The following is an 18,785-nucleotide window of genomic DNA, read 5'->3' as shown; positions in this document are numbered from 1 at the left end:
AATTCATACCAAACATTGATTTATATTCAAAGGTCCCTGGGATCCAAAAAGGACCCACTCATAAAAATGTCTAATATGTCCTATTTTTTAATTTAATTTTTACTTCCAACACTTAAATCTCCAGATCAACATCAGCTCTATTTGTGGATATTATAAAATTTTTATATTTCGTTGAAATGTTTTTGTTTGTTTTATGTCCTTTTTGTCATACAAAACAGTTTTTTGATGGCAAAAACACAACATATGCAATATTTTTCCCAAAATAATTTCAAAAGTGGAGTAAATCAGGTAAAGTATTTGTACCCTTAAATAGGTCAATAATTCATAACAACATAGATTTATATTCATTATTATTTTTTGAGTAATGACAGGTTTAGAAAAACAATCTCACTAAAAAGGTCCTTGGGATCCAAAAAGGCCCCACTCATAAAAATGTCTAATAAGTCCTTTTTTTTTTACTTCCAACATTTAAATCTCTAGATCAACTTCAGCTGTATCTCTTGATATCATTTAATTTTTATAATTCTTTAAATTTTTTTTTGTTTGTTTGATGTCCCTTTTGACATATTAAACTTTGTTTTTTGATGGCAAAAACAAAAAATATGCAATATTTTCCCCAAAAGGAATTTCAGAAGTGGACTAAAGGATGTGAAGCATATGGATCCTTTTAAATGTCAATAATTCATAACAACATAGATTTATATTCATTATTATTTTTTGAGCAATGACAGGTTTAGAAAAAAAAATCTCACTAAAAGATCCCTGGGATCCAAAAAGGGCCCACTTATAAAAATGTCTAAAAAATCTTTTTTTTTGTCTTTACTTCCAACATTTAAATCTCTAGAATATCGGTGTATCGGCTGGAGGACATCTCTGCGCTGCTGATCCGCCTCCGCTTGGGATGGTTTCCTGCTGGCTCCGCTGTGAACGAGACTCTCGCTGCTGTGTTGGATCCGCTTTGGACTGGACTCTCGCGACTGTGTTGGATCCATTGTGGATTGAACTTTCACAGTATCATGTTAGACCCGCTCGACATCCATTGCTTTCCTCCTCTCCAAGGTTGTCATAGTCATCATTGTCACCGACGTCCCACTGGGTGTGAGTTTTCCTTGCCCTTATGTGGGCCTACCGAGGATGTCGTAGTGGTTTCTGCAGCCCTTTGAGACACTAGTGATTTAGGGCTATATAAGTAAACATTGATTGATTGATTGATTGATTGATAGAATGATAAACATCAGCCCTATCTATTGATATATATTTTTTTAATTCTTTAAATGTATTTTTTTTTGTTTGTTTTATAGTTTTACAGTGTTTTTTGATGGCAAAAACACAAAATATGCAATACTTTCCCCAAATAAATCTTGCCAAGTGGACTATTTGATGTGAAGTAATTGGAGCCTTTAATAGAATTAAATACAATTTAACATTGGTTTTAATTGATTATTGTGTTTTGAGCAATGACAATTTACTGCGTGGTAATTTTGTGTTAGTAAGAGTCGACGTTGCAACTTTTTCTTGCCACATTTCACATGTTAGCTCTTTTTTTGTGTGTGTCATGGACACTCTTACTCTAAAGCAGAGGTCTGCAATCCAAAATGTTGAAAGAGCCATATTGGACCAGAAATACAAAAACAAATCCGTCTGGAGCCGCAAAAAAATAAAAGCCATATTACATACAGATAGTGTGTCATGAGATATAAATTTAATTATGAGGACCTAAAGGAAACTAAATGAGCTCAAATATAGCTACAAATGAGGCATAATGATGCAAAATGTACATACAGCTAGCCTAAATAACATGTTAGCATCGATTAGCTTGCAGTCATCCAGTGACCAAATGTCTGATTAGCACACTCCACACAACTCAATAACATCAACAAAACTCACATTTGTGCATTCATGCACAACGTTAAAAGTTTGGTGGACAAAATGAGACAGAAAAAGAAGTGGCATAAAACACGTCTTAGAAATTCGGAGAAAGTTGTACATGTAAACGAACTACGGTGAGTTCAAGGACCAGCAAAATTAGTAGGAAAATACGGCGCTCGCCAAATACTCGAATCAGTGAAGCATGTTTAATATAAACAGTGTGCTTTAAAGCAATTAGGGAGGTTTGTGTCATGTTTGTCCTCCTACAGCAGGGGTGTCCAAATTTTTTCCCCTGAGGGCCGCACACTGAAAATCAGAGCAAGCAGGGGCCATTTTCATAATTTTTATTTTAAAAACCAATACATTATATGTATAAAAAATATACATTCAGGCCTCCACTCAGTTATGATCCCCGGAACCCCAAAAGGTTCTGGTAAAAAAAAATATTAAAAATGTGGCATTATTCAGTATTATAATTTTTATTATTACGCAAGTTTTAAATCCCTGGATCAGCATTAGAAAAAAAAATGGAAAAAACACAAAATATGCTATATTTTCACCCAATAACTTTTTTAGCTGGAATATTTGAGATGATATAATAATTGGAGCCTCAATTTTGGATTTTGATTCGTTATTATTTTTTGAGGAGTGACACTTAAAAGAAATCACACTAAAATAATTGCGAATCCAAAAGTGTCCCACTTATTAAAGTGTTAAAAAATAAATTATTCATTTTTTTTACTGTTTACTTTTAGCACAATAATCTCGAGATCAAACTCAGATATATCCGTCAATTTGAAGTTTTATTGTTGTTTAAATAAATGATAAATGGGTTGTACTTGTATAGCGCTTTTCTACCTTCAAGGTACTAAAGCGCTTTGACACTACTTCCACATTTACCCATTCACACACACATTCACACACTGATGGAGGGAGCTGCCATGCAAGGCGCCAACCAGCACCCATCAGGAGCAAGGGTGAAGTGTCTTGCTCAGGACACAACGGACGTGACGAGGTTGGTACTAGGTGGGGATTGAACCTGAGACCCTTGGGTTGCGCACGGCCACTCTACCACTGCGCCACGCCGTCCCGTTATAATTTTTATTATTACGCAAGTTTAAAATCTCTGGATCAACATTAGAAAAAAAAAATGAAAAAACACAAAATATGCTATATTTTCATCCAATAACTTTTTTAGCTGGAATAATTGAGATTATATAATAATTGGAGCCTTAATTTTGGATTTTGATTCATTATTATTTTTTGAGGAGTGACACTTCGGGTTGCGCACGGCCACTCTACCACTGCGCCACGCCGTTTATGCTTTGTTTGTTTGTTTGTTTTAGGCCCTTCTTTAAAAAAACAGCTCAGTTTTTTTATATGGCAAAACAAAAAAATAAGCAACATTTTCCCCAAAAAATATCTCAGAGTGGAATATTTAATGTGACGTAATCGAAGCCTTGAATAGGTCAATAGTTCAAAATGACATTGATTTTGATTAATTATTATTTTTTAAGAAAGAAACAGCCTCCATGGCAGCTTTGTGTTATAAGAGTAAGCTGTTTGCTCTTTTATATCACTTTTTATGTTTTTAGTTTTTTTCAATTGTATTCTTAAAATGTGCCGTGGGGCCGGTAAAAAATGACCCGCGGGCCGCACTTTGGACACTCCTGTCTTACAGAAACCATATTAAAACAAAAAATATGTTTTTTTTCCTCTCATCTTTCTTCATTTTTCATATATTTTTGAAAAAGCTCCAGAGAGCCACTAGGGCGGCGCTAAAGAGCCGCATGCGGCTACAGAGCCGTGGGTTGCCGACCCCCGCTCTAACCAGTAGTGTACCATGAATTGATTAACGTAGACCCCGACTTAAAGAGGGACATTATCACCAGACCTATGTAAGCGTCAATATATACCTTGATGTTGCAGAAAAAAGACCATATGTTTTTTGAACCGATTTCCGAACTCTAAAAGGGTGAATTTGGCGATTGAAACGCCTTTCAATTGATAGCCTGTCGGAGCGATGACCTTTCACCCGTGACGTCACATCATGAAGCGACCCGCCATTTTCTCAAACACATTACACACACAAGTCAAATCAGCTCTGTTATTTTCAATTTTTTCGACTGTTTTCCCGTACCTTGGAGACATCATGCCTTGTCGGTGTGTTGTCGGAGGATGGAACAAAACCAACAGAGACGGATTCAAGTTGCACCAGTGGTCAAAAGATGCGAAAGTCCCTCGTTTGTTCCGCACACTTCACCGACGACAGCTATGCTACGACAGAGATGGCAAGAATGTGTGGATATCCTGCGACACTCAAAGCAGATGCATTTCCAACGATAAAGTCAACGAAATCACAAAGGTGAGTTTTCTTGATGTTATTGACTTATGTGGAGTGTGCTAATCAGACATATTTGGTCACGGCATGACTGCAAGCTAATTGATGCTAACATGCTATTTAGGCTAGCTGTATGTACATATTGCATAATTATGCCTCATTTGTAGCTATAATTGCATCCAGCCTTTCCTTCCACCCACATTTAATGCCAAACAAACACATACCAATCGTTGGTTAGGAGGCGATCGCCGAATTCGTCCGCGCTTACTTCCGTGCCGCTGTCTCTTGTGAGCTTCTGTTTCTTCTTTAATTTCGTTTTCGCTACCTGCCTCCATACTCCAACCATCCGTTTCAATACATGCGTAATCTGTCGAATCGCTTACGGCACTGAAATCCGAGTCTGAATCCGAGCTAATATCGCTATACCTTTCTGTGCTATCCGCCATGTTTGTTTCTGTGTGGTCACACTGTGACGTCACAGGATAATGGACGGGTGGATATAACCACGGCTAAATCAGGTACTTTGAAGCCGTTTTTCGAGATATTGCGTGATGGGTAAAATTTTGAGAAAAACTTCGAAAAATAAAATAAGCCACTGGGAACTGATTTTTATTGGTTGTAACCCTTCAGAAATTATGATAATGTTCCCCTTTAAACAAGTTGAAAAACGTATTTGGGTGTTACAATTAATCAATCTTCACGGTGGCAGAGGGGTTAGTGCGTCTGCCTGAGAATACGAAGTTCCTGCAGTCCTGGGTTCAAATCCAGGCTCGGGATCTTTCTGTGTGGAGTTTGCATGTTCTCCCCGTGAATGCGTGGGTTCCCTCCGGGTACTCCGGCTTCCTCCCACCTCCAAAGACATGCACCTGGGGATAGGTTGATTGGCAACACTAAATGGTCCCTAGTGTGTGAATGTGAGTGTGAATGTTGTCTGTCTAACTGTGTTGGCCCTGCGACTTGTCCAGGGTGTACCCTGCCTTCCGCCCGATTGTAGCTGATATAGGCGCCAGCGCCCCCCGCAACCCCGAAAGGGAATAATCGGTAGAAAATGGATGGATGGATGGAATTAATCAATCAATCAATGTTTACTTATATAGCCCTAAATCACTAGTGTCTCAAAGGGCTGCACAAACCACAACACAAACCACTACGACATCCTCGGTAGGCCCACATAAGGGCAAGGAAAACTCACACCCAGTGGGACGTCGGTGACAATGATGACTATGAGAACCTTAGAGAGGACGAAAGCAATGGATGTCGAGCGGGTCTAACATGATACTGTGAAAGTTCAATCCATAATGGATCCAACACAGTCGTGAGAGTCCAGTCCAAATCGGATCAAACACAGCAGCGAGAGTCCCGTTCACAGCGGAGCCAGCAGGAAACCATCCCAAGCGGAGGCGGATCAGCAGCGCAGAGATGTCCCCAGCCAATACACAGGCAAGCAGTACATGGCCACCTGATCGGACCGGACCCCCTCCACAAGGGAGAGTGGGACATAGGGGAAAAAGAAAAGAAACGGCAGATCAACTGGTCTAAAAAGGGAGTCTATTTAAAGGCTAGAGTATACAAATGAGTTTTAAGGTGAGACTTAAATGCTTCTACTGAGGTAGCATTTCGAACTGAACATTCCAGAGTACTGGAGCCCGAACGGAAAACGCTCTATTGCCCGCAGACTTTAAAGCCGGAGTCTTTTGAACGCAGATTTCTTGCCGGGACATATGGTACAATACAATCGGCAAGATAGGATGGAGCTAGACCGTGTAGTATTTTATACGTAAGTAGTAAAACCTCAAAGTCACATCTTAAGTGCACAGGAGGCCAGTGCAGGTGAGCCAGTACAGGCGTAATGTGATCAAACTTTCTTGTTCTTGTCAAAAGTCTAGCAGCCGCATTTTGTACCAACTGTAATCTTTTAATGCTAGACATGGGGAGACCCGAAAATAATACGTTACAGTAATCGAGACGAGACGTAACAAACGCATGGATAATGATCTCAGCGTCTTTAGTGGACAGAATGGAGCGAATTTTAGCGATATTACGGAGATGAAAGAAGGCCGTTTTAGTAACGCTTTTAATGTGTGACTCAAAGGAGAGAGTTGGGTCGAAGATAATACCCAGATTTTTTACAGAGTCACCTTGTTTTATTGTCAAATGTTAAAGTTGTATTATTAAATAGAGGTCGGTGTCTAGCAGGACCGATAATCAGCATTTCCGTTTTTTTGGTGTTGAGTTGCAAAAAGTTAGCGGACATCCATTGTTTAATTTCATTAAGACACGCCTCCAGCTGACTACAATCCGGCGTGTTGGTCAGCTTTAGGGGCATGTAGAGTTGGGTGTCATCAGCATAACAGTGAAAGCTAACACCGTATTTGCGTATGATGTCACCTAGCGGCAGCATGTAGATGCTGAAGAGTGCAGGGCCAAGGACCGAACCCTGGGGAACTCCACACGTTACCTTAACATAGTCCGAGGTCACACTGTTATGGGAGACGCACTGCATCCTATCAGTAAGATAAGAGTTAAACCAAGACAGGGCTGAGTCTGACATACCAATTCGTGTTTTGATACGCTCTAATAAAATATTATGATCGACGGTATCGAAAGCAGCGCTAAGATCGAGGAGCAGCAACATAGATGAAGCATCAGAGTCAATCGTTAGCAATAGATCATTAGTCAATTTTGCGAGGGCTGTCTCAGTCGAGTGATTTGCCCTGAAACCGGATTGAAAGGTTTCACATAGATTGTTAGACGCTAAGTGTTCATTTAGCTGCTCTGCAACAATTTTTTCGAGGATTTTCTAAATAAAGGGAAGGTGAGACACCGGTCGGTAGTTTACCATGAGGTCAGGATCGAGGTTAGGTCTTTTAAGGAGAGGATGAATAACCGCTTTTTTGAATGCTAGGGGAACAGTGCCTGAGGAAAGTGATAAGTTTATAATATTTAGCACTGATGGACCTGATAATACAAAAAGCTCCTTGATGAGTTTCCCAGGAAGTGGGTCAAGTAAACATGTTGTTTGTTTTATTCCATTTACACGTTGTAACGATTCTTCTAATGTTATTTCATCAAAACGAGAGAAACTATTTTGGATATTTGCAGTATACACCGTATATACCATCGTATCAGTGTTAATAGAACCCCGTTGTAGCTGGGACGCATTGTCTTTAATCTCCTTTCTAATGACTTCAATTTTCTTATTAAAGAACTTCATAAAGTCATCTGCCGAATGGGTGGAGCTACTGGAAGGAGTCCCTTGTTGGGTTAGCGATGTTACTGTACTAAACAAAAATTTTGGATCGTTTTTATTAATGCGGATGAGATTTGAGTAATAATTAGTTTTAGCTAAGGTAAGCATGCGTTTATAAGTTATTAAACCATCACTCCATGCTTGATGGTGCACCTCAAGTTTAGTTTAATTAAGTGGTCAATTGTACGGAATATGTACTGCACTGTGCAATCTACTAATAAAAGTCTCAATCAATCAAAAGTTAGACTAACGCCTTGTTGATTTGAGCACAGTGCATGCTGGGAGACATTCCACCTTCTTAAAAGGACCAGCTGGTGGGATCGAGGACTGACAGGAAGGCCGTCATTTGTTCAGGTGTTTTCCTCCGCTGACCATCCAGCATGGGGAGTCATTAGCCGGTCCGGAAAGAAAGATCCACTCTTGGCGTTTCGGGGCAGTCTAGCGCAGGTTATGTCACTCAGCCGCCGTGTGGTGCGTTCAGGGGATTGGAACCTGTCCTTCAAAATGAAACGCGAGAGGTCAAATTGTGCCGAGCGTGCACTTTTCTTCTACGTGTTGACGACTGTCAGGCCATTTATTGTTTTTAGAATGAATAAGTCGGGTTTTGCCACAACAGTCTCAGTCCGAGCGAGACCCTCTGCGGACGTCTTTCTGGCAGGTGATGTGGCGAGCGTAGCGTCCAATAATCAATCATCAAACTCTCGTCCTGTTTTGTTTCTTCGCTCGTCTTTGACCCGGGTCACGGGGTTGATGATCCTCGTGTCATTCTTGATGCCGTGCACGCAATGACTTGTGGGTAGCTGACCACTTTGCCCACTTTAGGCGCTGGCTTTGTCACTCGCCGAGGACGTCCCGTTCTGCAGCAAAAATGCGGGGACGTGCGAAGCGGGGCCTCAGAGTTCAGGTGAAGTTCAACGCGCAGCGTATGTAGGACAGCGCGCCGTCTAACGGGGGCCGCCGCGTCCAACATCCCCGCGTAACCCCACTGATCTAAATGCGAGCGCAGGGTGAGCGGGTTCAAAGATGCACACAATGCTGCGTTCAGGGTCCGCCGGGAATTAGCAGCTCCGCCACTGCCGTCGACTTGTGAGAGCGTTTGAAGCCCTGTGAAGCGGCAGGCGGCGCTCTCATTATTCCCCCCGTCGTGACCTGCCTTTAACACCTGCAAACGCAGTGCATCATGGGTCGCGCATGTCCCAGCGACAGTACCCACAATGCACTGGGAGAGGAAAAGAGGTCAAAGGTGACAAAAAAAACCCCTCCAAATAAGAGAGGCTTTGGAAGTAAACTTCAGCAATCCTGTAACTCCGCCTCCTCGTGTCCTGACTCGACTCGCGGCTTTCATTTGAAGGCGATGAAGCGAGTCCCAGAGGAGCCCAAGTGGCGGCGAGACAACGGATCGATGCCCCGCCTCTCTTCAAAGTCCACTCTCCTGAATTGACCCGCCGCCGTTCACCTGAGGCGTCCTCCCGCACATTAAACCGATTCAAATGCGGCGAGCGGCGTTTCAAAGCCCGCCGAACGTGGCGGCGATTAAATATTCATAGACTAATCTTTGCCTTGTTTTCTCACGCCGCAAAGCTCCGCCCACCAGAGACTCCTCGGTAGGCTCCGTCCTCATTTACATTCTCGCCACTGCGGCGGAATGTCAATGTGGGGGTGGGTTTGGGGAGGAGGGGGGGGCGTGTTCACGTGTCCTCACATGACTTCTGCTTTACATGCCATTACCTGAGGACACCCGCCACTTTCTCTTCTTCCCACAGAGTGAGACATCCCGCCTGTGGACGGACAATCACCCGGCTGAGCGCTTCCCACAGTGACGTCACAGGCAGCCGCCGTGGAAATAAACGGGCGTCGCGTACACGTCGGCACGCTAGGTACATTTTCCTGCCCAAAGTGGAAACAGATTGAGGGGGATCGTGTTACGCCGGCTTCCTGTTCCTCGCTTCCTCGTTAACGACGCGCACACCTGCTTCTGATTAACGGCGGGGGCACAGGTCAGACGGCGACATCGCCCGCTCCGATTGGCTGCGACGAGGACGCAGGCTTACTCCCGGCTCGTTAAAAAAAGGCTCCAGTCAGCTCATCCGTGACATCATTATTGCGGCTTTTAATTTGCGGTAATTACAGGCTAGCGGACACGCCGCAGTGCATCACGCTGGAAAACCTCGCCGAAGCTCCTTTTTTTAGCCACATCTGCTGGCATCTTCCGGGTGTTGAAACTTCGACTGGTCGTCATGGAAACAGCTCCACCAAATAAACAAGGGGGGATCCCCACGCTGGGCCACTTGCGTAACGCAGCACGGTGGCCTGTGTGGTTAGCATGAGAGATGCGACGTTCATGAACGAGTCGAGTCTTTTGATTGGTTCTTTTAGGCCAGGGGTGTCCAAAGTGAGGCCCGGGGGCCATTTGCGGCCCACAGCTAATCGTTTACCGGCCCGCCACACATTCTGCAAAAATTGCAAAATTGATAGTATTGCAAAAATAAAAAAAATAAAAACTTTTTAAAAAAGTGGAATGAGGTGAAATCTAATGAGAAAAAGTGGCAATGTTGACACAAAGCTGCGATGCAGGCAGTTTTTTCCCCTTTTCTCTTTATTTTATTTTATTTCCACTGCTCAAAAAAAAAAATAAAAGGACAAAAAATCCATGTTATAAGGAATTATTACTTAAAAATGATCACTTTAAAATGTTTTATGTGGAAAAAATATTGCATATGTTGTGTGGTTGCCATATAAAAACATCAAAGTTGTGACAAAAGAGCATAAAACAAACAAAATAATAGTTCAAACTTAAAATCGACAGATATATCGGAAGTTGATCTTGAAATTTAAGTGTTATAAGTAAAAAAATTAAAAAAAATAAAAATGCATCACTTTATGAGTGGGGAACCTTTCGGATCTCAAATATATTTTTCATAGGATTTTATTTAACTTTTCACTGTGATTACTCAAAAATATTAAATAATTAAAATCATTGGTGTCCTGCATTATTGATCTTGGAGGGCTTTACTTGCTAAATAAAATGAACTTTCCTGAAGGAATTAATAAAGTACTATCTCTCTATCTATCCAAATACTGCATATTTCAGTTTTACTATAAAAAACTAAGTTGTCTTTGACAGAAAAGGCATTAAACCTTAATTTTTTTACTTTATATCAACCTCAAGTTGATATAGAGATTTACTGTAATCATTAAATAAAAAATAATAATAATAATTTTACTTATTTTTAATTTTTAGTGACTGAGACCCTCTGTGCTCCCCAGTAGCCCTAAGGATAAAAAAAAAAATCCATATATTTTGTTATGGTTTGAAAATGAAAACTATCAAAATGACCCCAGCATGCTTAAATTTTTCCGTGTGCGGCCCTCTGTGGAAAAAGTTTGGACACCCCTGTTTTAAGCCAACAATGACAACTGATTCGTACTTGTGAGCCATTTTTATGCACATCTGATACATCGTCCCCGGGACTAAAACATGAAAGTAAAAAATAATAATAATAAATGTTTTTGATTATCTATTTTCATTTTATTTACCATATCTTCCGGATTATGAGCTACTGCTTTTTTCCCATACTTTGAACCCTGCGATTTATAAAACAGTTGGGCTAATTTATTGATTTTTCTTCGCTAACAGCCATAATGTTTTCCATCCATCCATTTTCTACCGCTTTTTCCCTTTAGGGTCGCGAGGGGCTTTGTTGCATATCTCAACTACAATCGGGCGGAAGGCGGCGTACACCCTGGACAAGTCGACACCTCATCGCAGGCCGTAATGTTTTGTTTTCAACAAATAGTTTTCATATAACGCAGACAGAGAAACTGAAAAGGTGTGTTATTTTTTGTGCTATGGCGCCATCTCTTTATGACAAGTTCGCACACTGCAGGTGCTGAGAGTTGAAAATGTACTTCCTGCTTTGTGCCATGAATCGAAAGGATAGCCGTCCATACCGTTTTTGCTCGAAAGGATTCTTCATTCATCACTCCCAGCAATGTTTGTAAAGTTTACAATCTACTAAAACTATTCTTACTTACTAAACCGTCCCATGTGTGATGTTTGTCGGAGTGTTTTCATGCATCTTTGTGTGTGCTATTTTAATGTAATTAAGCTAGCGTCGTTAGCATTAGCGAATATGCTAACACGTTTACAAGCGTCTGTGTTAGTGTTATTAAATTACAATGGTATTTTTTTTGTAAGGTTTCAATTTTGTAAATTTACCAAAACGTCACCATTGAGTCATTAAGTCTGTTTCGCTGATTGGTGAGCTAGGGGTTCCATGAGGATGACTTATGTTTTGTTTGATCAACCGTTTTACTGCCGTGTTACAGACACTGTTGGGAAATAAATGCAAATAAACATCCACACACTAAATAGTCAAACTAAATACAGGAGTTACTATGGAAAATACGGGAGTTACTATGTTTTATTTGGATTCACTTTTAGGGATAATTTTTCTGATGTAGCGTACACACGAGATAAGGTCGTACAATTTTTCATTTACATTTTTTTACTATGTGCTAATTAATAATGTGAATCTTTGAGCAATTAACAATTCAATCCGATTCATGGTGTGACGATTCGATTTAGAATCGACTCTCAACACGATTCTCGATTCAAACCAATCCTCGCAATGTATTATTTGGTATGGTAATTATGATGAGACTTTTTTAAAACAGGTTAGAAAAGCTCTGTCTAGTTGCATGGAGATCGCCTAAAAACGTATTTTTAAAACTTGATTCTTATAAAAATAAAGAGTACATCTTTGTTTTTGTATTCACCGATTTTTCAAAATCATAAATCAATTTAGAATCAAATGAATAAGAATCTCAATTTGAGTATGATTTTTTTGTGCACCCCTCGCATAAAATCTGTACTAAACCGAACTATTGGGGTGTGTATACTTGGAAACCCTAGGGTGAAGATTTGATTCAGAATCGTCTCTTGATTCAAACGGAGTCTCACAATATATTATTTGGTATAATAATGACACTTTTTCAAAACTGGTTACAGGTTAAAAAAGCTATTTAGGGTTGCATGGAGCTGACCTAAACTTATTTTTAAAATTGGATTCTTGTTTTGATTTAAATTTATGTTTTTCAATTAATTTTTGAAATGTATAAATTGGGAAGAATCAGACTCACGATTAACATGAGAATTCCTTTATTGTGCATTCCTACTAATTATATATATATATATATTTTAGAGATGCGCGGTTTGCGGTCTCACCCGCGTAGTCCGCGGATAAACCGCGGGTCGGGCGGTTGACATGACGAAAAAATAGATTTTAATTAGATTCGGGCGGGTGGCGGTTGAACCATCCGGAGATATGTGATATACATGGTTCTGTGATCGGTATCCTTTGCCATTCAAAGAGCCATTTCAGACCCGTGTCATAAAGCGAAGAAGTCAATAGGAAATGCTTTTATTCTCTTAAATGACTGCCGGCAGTCACCCAGATAATAAGTATTAGGGCGTGCTATGAAGCCATTGGCTTTGTCGCCTTCTACAACATGTACGATCTGCTTGTCAGCCCGGCATCACGTTGTGTGTGGCTTCCGCGGCAACACGCACACGACTGCAAGGCATACTGGGTGACACAGAGTACACTAATGGTTGTGATATAAACAATTTTAACACTCTTAGTAATATGCGCCACGCTGTGAAGCCACACCAATTAAGAACGACAAACAGTAACACAACATAAACGCAACACAACAAATACCCATAATCCTTTGTATTCATGACACTTCCTGACTATTTTATAAACCCCAAACCCCCCCCCCCCCCCCCCCCCCGTGCGTCGGTAAGGTGGGCGGGGTTGGGGGCGCGGGGGTGTAAAATATATACAGGATTTATCATGAATACAAAGGATTATGGGTATTAGTTGTGTTGCGTTTATGTTGTGTTACTGTGAGGATGTTCTCCCGAAATGTGTTTGTAAATCCTGTACTGTGTGGCTTCACAGCGTGGCGCATATTAGTAAGTGTTAAAGTTGTTTATATCACAACAATCAGTGTACTCTGTATCACCCAGTATGCCTTTCAATCTCATACGTGTGATTGCGGAAGCAGCACACAACATGTTGCTGGACCAACAATCGGTTCATACATTATGTTGAAGGTGTCAAAGTCAATGGCTTCCCAGCACGCCTATATTCTTGTCTTCAGGATGAACGCTATTGAATAGTCGCGAGAACGTTAGCGGCTCCAATTGACTTCACTACTCTGTGAAACAGGTTTAAATAGCTCTGTGAGTGGTAAAGGTGGCCAACCTCTGATGTAATTCAGCGGACGGTTAGCGGGCGGGTACGGTCCTGTTAAAATGTTGGTTCGGGTGGACGGCGGGTGGATGACGATTTTGGTGACGCAGATGCGGATGATATTATAACCTATCCGCGCATCTCTAATATATATATATATATATTTGCTTGTTTTTATAGTATTTTTATTTGTATCATTAAAATGCTACTAAGTTCTTTAGGTTACGAAAAATTCTAAATAGTGATATCTCTGTCAAATCATGGGCATCTGGGAAAAAAATATATATATGTATATAATCATTGCCAACATTTCAGAATATTTTTTACCAATACAGTAATATTTGTGTAAATTTAATGTATACTGATCCACATCTTAACAGTTAAAAAAAGAACTATAATAACCAAGGATGCAAAAAAAAAAAAAAAATCAATTCATACCCGAAATGCGATTCTTATTAATCCGATTCTTAATTTTAAAAAATCCATTAAAAAAAAAAAAACATTTTTAAAAAGGTTTTTTTAAGCCATCTTTATTCAATCAGAAGGGGCTTTTCTAACCTGTAACCAGTTTTGGAAAAGGTTAATTGTAATTATTATACCAAATAATACATTGAGAGAATCAATTCGGAATCCAATTGTCACCCCCGGAATATAAATTGGATCGAATCGTTCAATGTCATGCCCCTAAAAATACAGAGACATTTTTTAATTGCTCTTTTAAAGGAATGGCTCCACAAGATCCGGCTTAAAAGCCATCAGTAATTAGCATATATATATATATATATATATATATATATATATATATATATATATATATATATATATATATATATATATATATATATATATGTCTTGATTGGATTATCCGGAGAATAGTGCTCGATACCGTGGTAGAGCGCAATATGTAGGTGTGGGGAAAAAAATCACAAGACTACTTCATCTCTACAGATCTGTTTCATGAGGGGTTCCCTCAATCATCAGGAGATTTTAATGGAAGCATTCACATACAATGGTTTATATAGAGCACAGAGTGGGTGGGTACAAGCAGGCGTAGGGTGTGGTGATTGGCTCATGTGTTACCTAGGAGGTGTTTCCGTCTATGGCGGCATGTTGAAATGATTTCACTGCGCTTGTTGAGGGATGATAGATCTGGATGATATATAATAAACAGTTTCTCTTTTAAGCATAGGTTGCATCTTTTATTACCACTGTTGTAAGGTGTGCTGGATGCAAGAATTTGCCATGTTATTGAATATTCAACATTATTGTCTTTGAGGTTCCAAATGTGTTTGCTGAGTTCTGTAGAATTCTGCAAAGTCTGGTTTCTAAAGGAGGCGTTGTGATTATTCCATCTTGTTTTGAACGCTCCTTCGGTTAATCCTACGTACATGTCGGATGTGTTAATGTCCTTGCGTATTACCTTTGCTTGGTAAACGACTGATGTCTGTAAGCACCTTCCGTTGAGAGGGCAATCAGGTTTCTTGCGACAGTTACATTCATTATTGGTTTCAGAGTCGTTTAGTCTGGGGGTAGGCAGTCCTTTTGCAATTGCTTTGTTGTGGTTTGAAATGATTTGTTGCATGTTATTCATACAGCTGTAGCTCAATTTAATGTTGTTCTTGTTGAATATTTTTCTTAGGGTGTTGCCTTTGGGGAAGTGTTTGTCGATCAGAGTGAGGAACTTGCGGCCGATGTTGGTTGAGACGTCTTTGCTGAATGGCGGATTGTACCAGATGATGTTGTTTCGTTTTCTGCTCTTTTTTGGTTGGTTTCCTGGGGTGGGTTCATAGGTGAGGGTGAAGTTGTATCCGCTTTCATCAAGTGCTTTCTGGTACGGGGGGGTTGCTTGGTCGAATTCAGCTTTCCTGGATGACAGCATCGATAGCCTTTTATTAATTCCGGTAGGTATTCTTTTCGTGGTGGTGGGTGGGTGGTTGCTGTCGTGGTGCACGTATTGGAGTGTTGTGTTGGGTTTCGTGAATGGTTGGTAGCTGTTATTTCTCAGGTTGAAAGTGACGTCGAGGAAGTTGACGGTTTGCTTGTTGGCTTCAATCGTGATCCGTAGGCCGTTTTCTTTGAAGATTTGGCATATGCGCTTCTTGGTGTTCTCGCTGCTCCTTGGCGAGGCGCGGCACACTGCCAGTCCATCATCACGGTAAACCAACCAAAAAAGAGCAGAAAACGAAACAACATCATCTGGTACAATCCGCCATTCAGCAAAGACGTCTCAACCAACATCGGCCGCAAGTTCCTCACTCTGATCGACAAACACTTCCCCAAAGGCAACACCCTAAGAAAAATATTCAACAAGAACAACATTAAATTGAGCTACAGCTGTATGAATAACATGCAACAAATCATTTCAAACCACAACAAAGCAATTGCAAAAGGACTGCCTACCCCCAGACTAAACGACTCTGAAACCAATAATGAATGTAACTGTCGCAAGAAACCTGATTGCCCTCTCAACGGAAGGTGCTTACAGACATCAGTCGTTTACCAAGCAAAGGTAATACGCAAGGACATTAACACATCCGACATGTACGTAGGATTAACCGAAGGAGCGTTCAAAACAAGATGGAATAATCACAACGCCTCCTTTAGAAACCAGACTTTGCGGAATTCTACAGAACTCAGCAAACACATTTGGAACCTCAAAGACAATAATGTTGAATATTCAATAACATGGCAAATTCTTGCATCCAGCACACCTTACAACAGTGGTAATAAAAGATGCAACCTATGCTTGAAAGAGAAACTGTTTATTATATATCATCCAGATCTATCATCCCTCAACAAGCGCAGTGAAATCATTTCAACATGCCGCCATAGACGGAAACACCTCCTAGGTAACACATGAGCCAATCACCACACCCTACGCCTGCTTGTACCCACCCACTCTGTGCTCTATATAAACCATTGTATGTGAATGCTTCCATTAAAATCTCCTGATGATTGAGGGAACCCCTCATGAAACAGTTCTGTAGAGATGAAGTAGTCTTGTGATTTTTTTCCCACACCTACATATATATATATATATATATATATATATATATATATACATATATATATATACATGACAGAAAGTGTAGTTTGTGTCATATATATGTATATATATACGTATATATAGGTGTATAAATATATATATAAATGTGTGTGTGTGTGTGTATATATATATATATATATATATATATATAAATGTGTGTGTGTGTGTATATATATATATATATATATATATATATATATATATATATATATATATATATATATATATATATATATATGGCAACACGGTAGAGAATGGGTTACTGCGTGTGCCTCACAATAAGAAATAACAGGTTCCTGGGCTCAGGATCTTTCTGTGTGGAGTTTGAATGTTCTCGCACCTGGGGACAGGTTGATTGGCAACACTAAATGGTCCCTAGTGTGTGAATGTGAGTTTGAATGTTGTCTGTCTATCTGTGTTGGCCCTGTGATGAGGTGGCGACTTGTCCAGGGTGTACCCCGCCTTCCGCCCGATTGTAGCTGAGATAGGCGCCAGCGACCCCAAAAGGGAATAAGCGGTAGAAAATGGATGGATGGATGGATGTCTATCTGTGTTGGCTCTGTGATGAGGTGGCGACTTGTCCAGGGTGTACGCTGCCTTCTGCCCAATTGTATTATTATTATTGTTATCGTTCATATTATTATTACTATCAATATTACTAGTATATTCTTACAAGAAAAGGCTTACTTTAACTTTTCAGTATGTGGCCCTTGGTGGAAAAAGTTTGGACACCCCTGACGGAGTCACACCTGTGTGTAGCGTTTGTGTCAATCGGTGAATGAGTCACTCTCACTTCAAAAGGCGTCATCCGGCTGCCAACTTGTTGACGTCGTCCCGGCGATGGCGATGAAGGGAGGAGAGCACAGGTGTGGCGTCCAGCAGACATGACATGCAAAGCGAGAAAGAAGAGTTCATTAGCATCAGCAGGTTTTTCAAAATAAAAGGAAGCGATGACAAAGAACTCCCAGCGTGCGCTCAAGCACTTCACGGAGAGGAAAACACGTCAGGATCTTCTGGGAAGAGAAACAATCTTAAGTAGTTAAATGTTTGTGTTTGATGGAACGCTGAATCAGCAGCCACAGAACACACACACACACACATTTGGCCAGAAGTGTGTGTACGTGTGTGTGAGCAGGACAAAGGAGCTCAGTCAGGTGATGGGATCAAACAAGGCCTCTGCAAGTTCACATTGAGCAGAACCAGGAGGGAACTTGTTGGAGTCACAAAGTCCGGCTGGGAAACCGCATCCTTCTCCCGCCTCCTCCCCTCTGGCTGTCTCCCATTATTTCCTGCCCGCCTTTGGACACTTTGCATATGGCGCTTTGGCGTGGACACACACTGACCTCACAAACTTTTCCCCAACACACACACACACACATAGTGTTGTCTGGTAACCTCGATCACCAGTCTGCGGTCGTTATGAGTGCACGTGATGACTGGTCAGTATCCGTGGCACCGCCCTGCTCCACCGTGAGCCAGCAGGGAATTTTGCCACAGGAAGTTGTGTCACGTCAACTTTTCTTTTCTAAATATCGAGTCACTCGGGGATCTTCCCAACAACAGGAAGTCACCGATGATGTGATCCAACCTTTTCAATGAAGCTCACAGCTTTGAATCCCACACAAGCTCAATCAGGATTTTCATTAAGGGCCACGTCGTAATCATGGGCCGTTTGTTATAGTGAATATAGATCAATCAATCAATGTTTACTTATATAGCCCTAAATCACTAGTGTCTCAAAGGGCTGCACAGACCACCACGACATCCTCGGTAGGCCCACATAAGGGCAAGGAAAGGAAAACTCACACCCAGTGGGACGTCGGTGACAATGATGACTATGAGAACCTTGGAGAGGAGGAAAGCAATGGATGTCGAGCGGGTCTAACATGATACTGTGAAAGTTCAATCCACAATGGATCCAACACAGTCGCGAGAGTCCAGTCCAAAGCGGATCCAACACAGCAGCGAGAGTCCCGTTCACAGCGGAGCCAGCAGGAAACCATCCCAAGCGGAGGCGGA

The 18,785-nt window shown here is 41.0% G+C and overlaps 1 protein-coding gene across 1 annotated transcript in view; it reads right to left on the bottom strand.

Moving 5' to 3' along the window:
• nub1 (negative regulator of ubiquitin-like proteins 1) overlaps positions 1-17,589 on the bottom strand; it is a 36,101-nt gene extending 18,512 nt beyond the window's left edge. The window contains exon 1 of the mRNA XM_061921473.1: positions 17,516-17,589. Coding sequence (XP_061777457.1) covers positions 17,516-17,574 — 59 coding nt within the window. The 5' untranslated portion in view covers positions 17,575-17,589. The remainder of the gene's footprint in view (positions 1-17,515) is intronic.
• Between the last annotated feature and the right edge of the window lie 1,196 nt (positions 17,590-18,785).

The sequence above is a fragment of the Nerophis ophidion genome, linkage group LG15 (assembly GCF_033978795.1).
Source record: "Nerophis ophidion isolate RoL-2023_Sa linkage group LG15, RoL_Noph_v1.0, whole genome shotgun sequence".
In the NCBI taxonomy this organism is placed as follows: domain Eukaryota; kingdom Metazoa; phylum Chordata; class Actinopteri; order Syngnathiformes; family Syngnathidae; genus Nerophis; species Nerophis ophidion.
The sequence above is the reverse complement of the archived record's forward strand: the minus strand, read 5'-3'. Positions and strand labels throughout refer to the sequence as shown.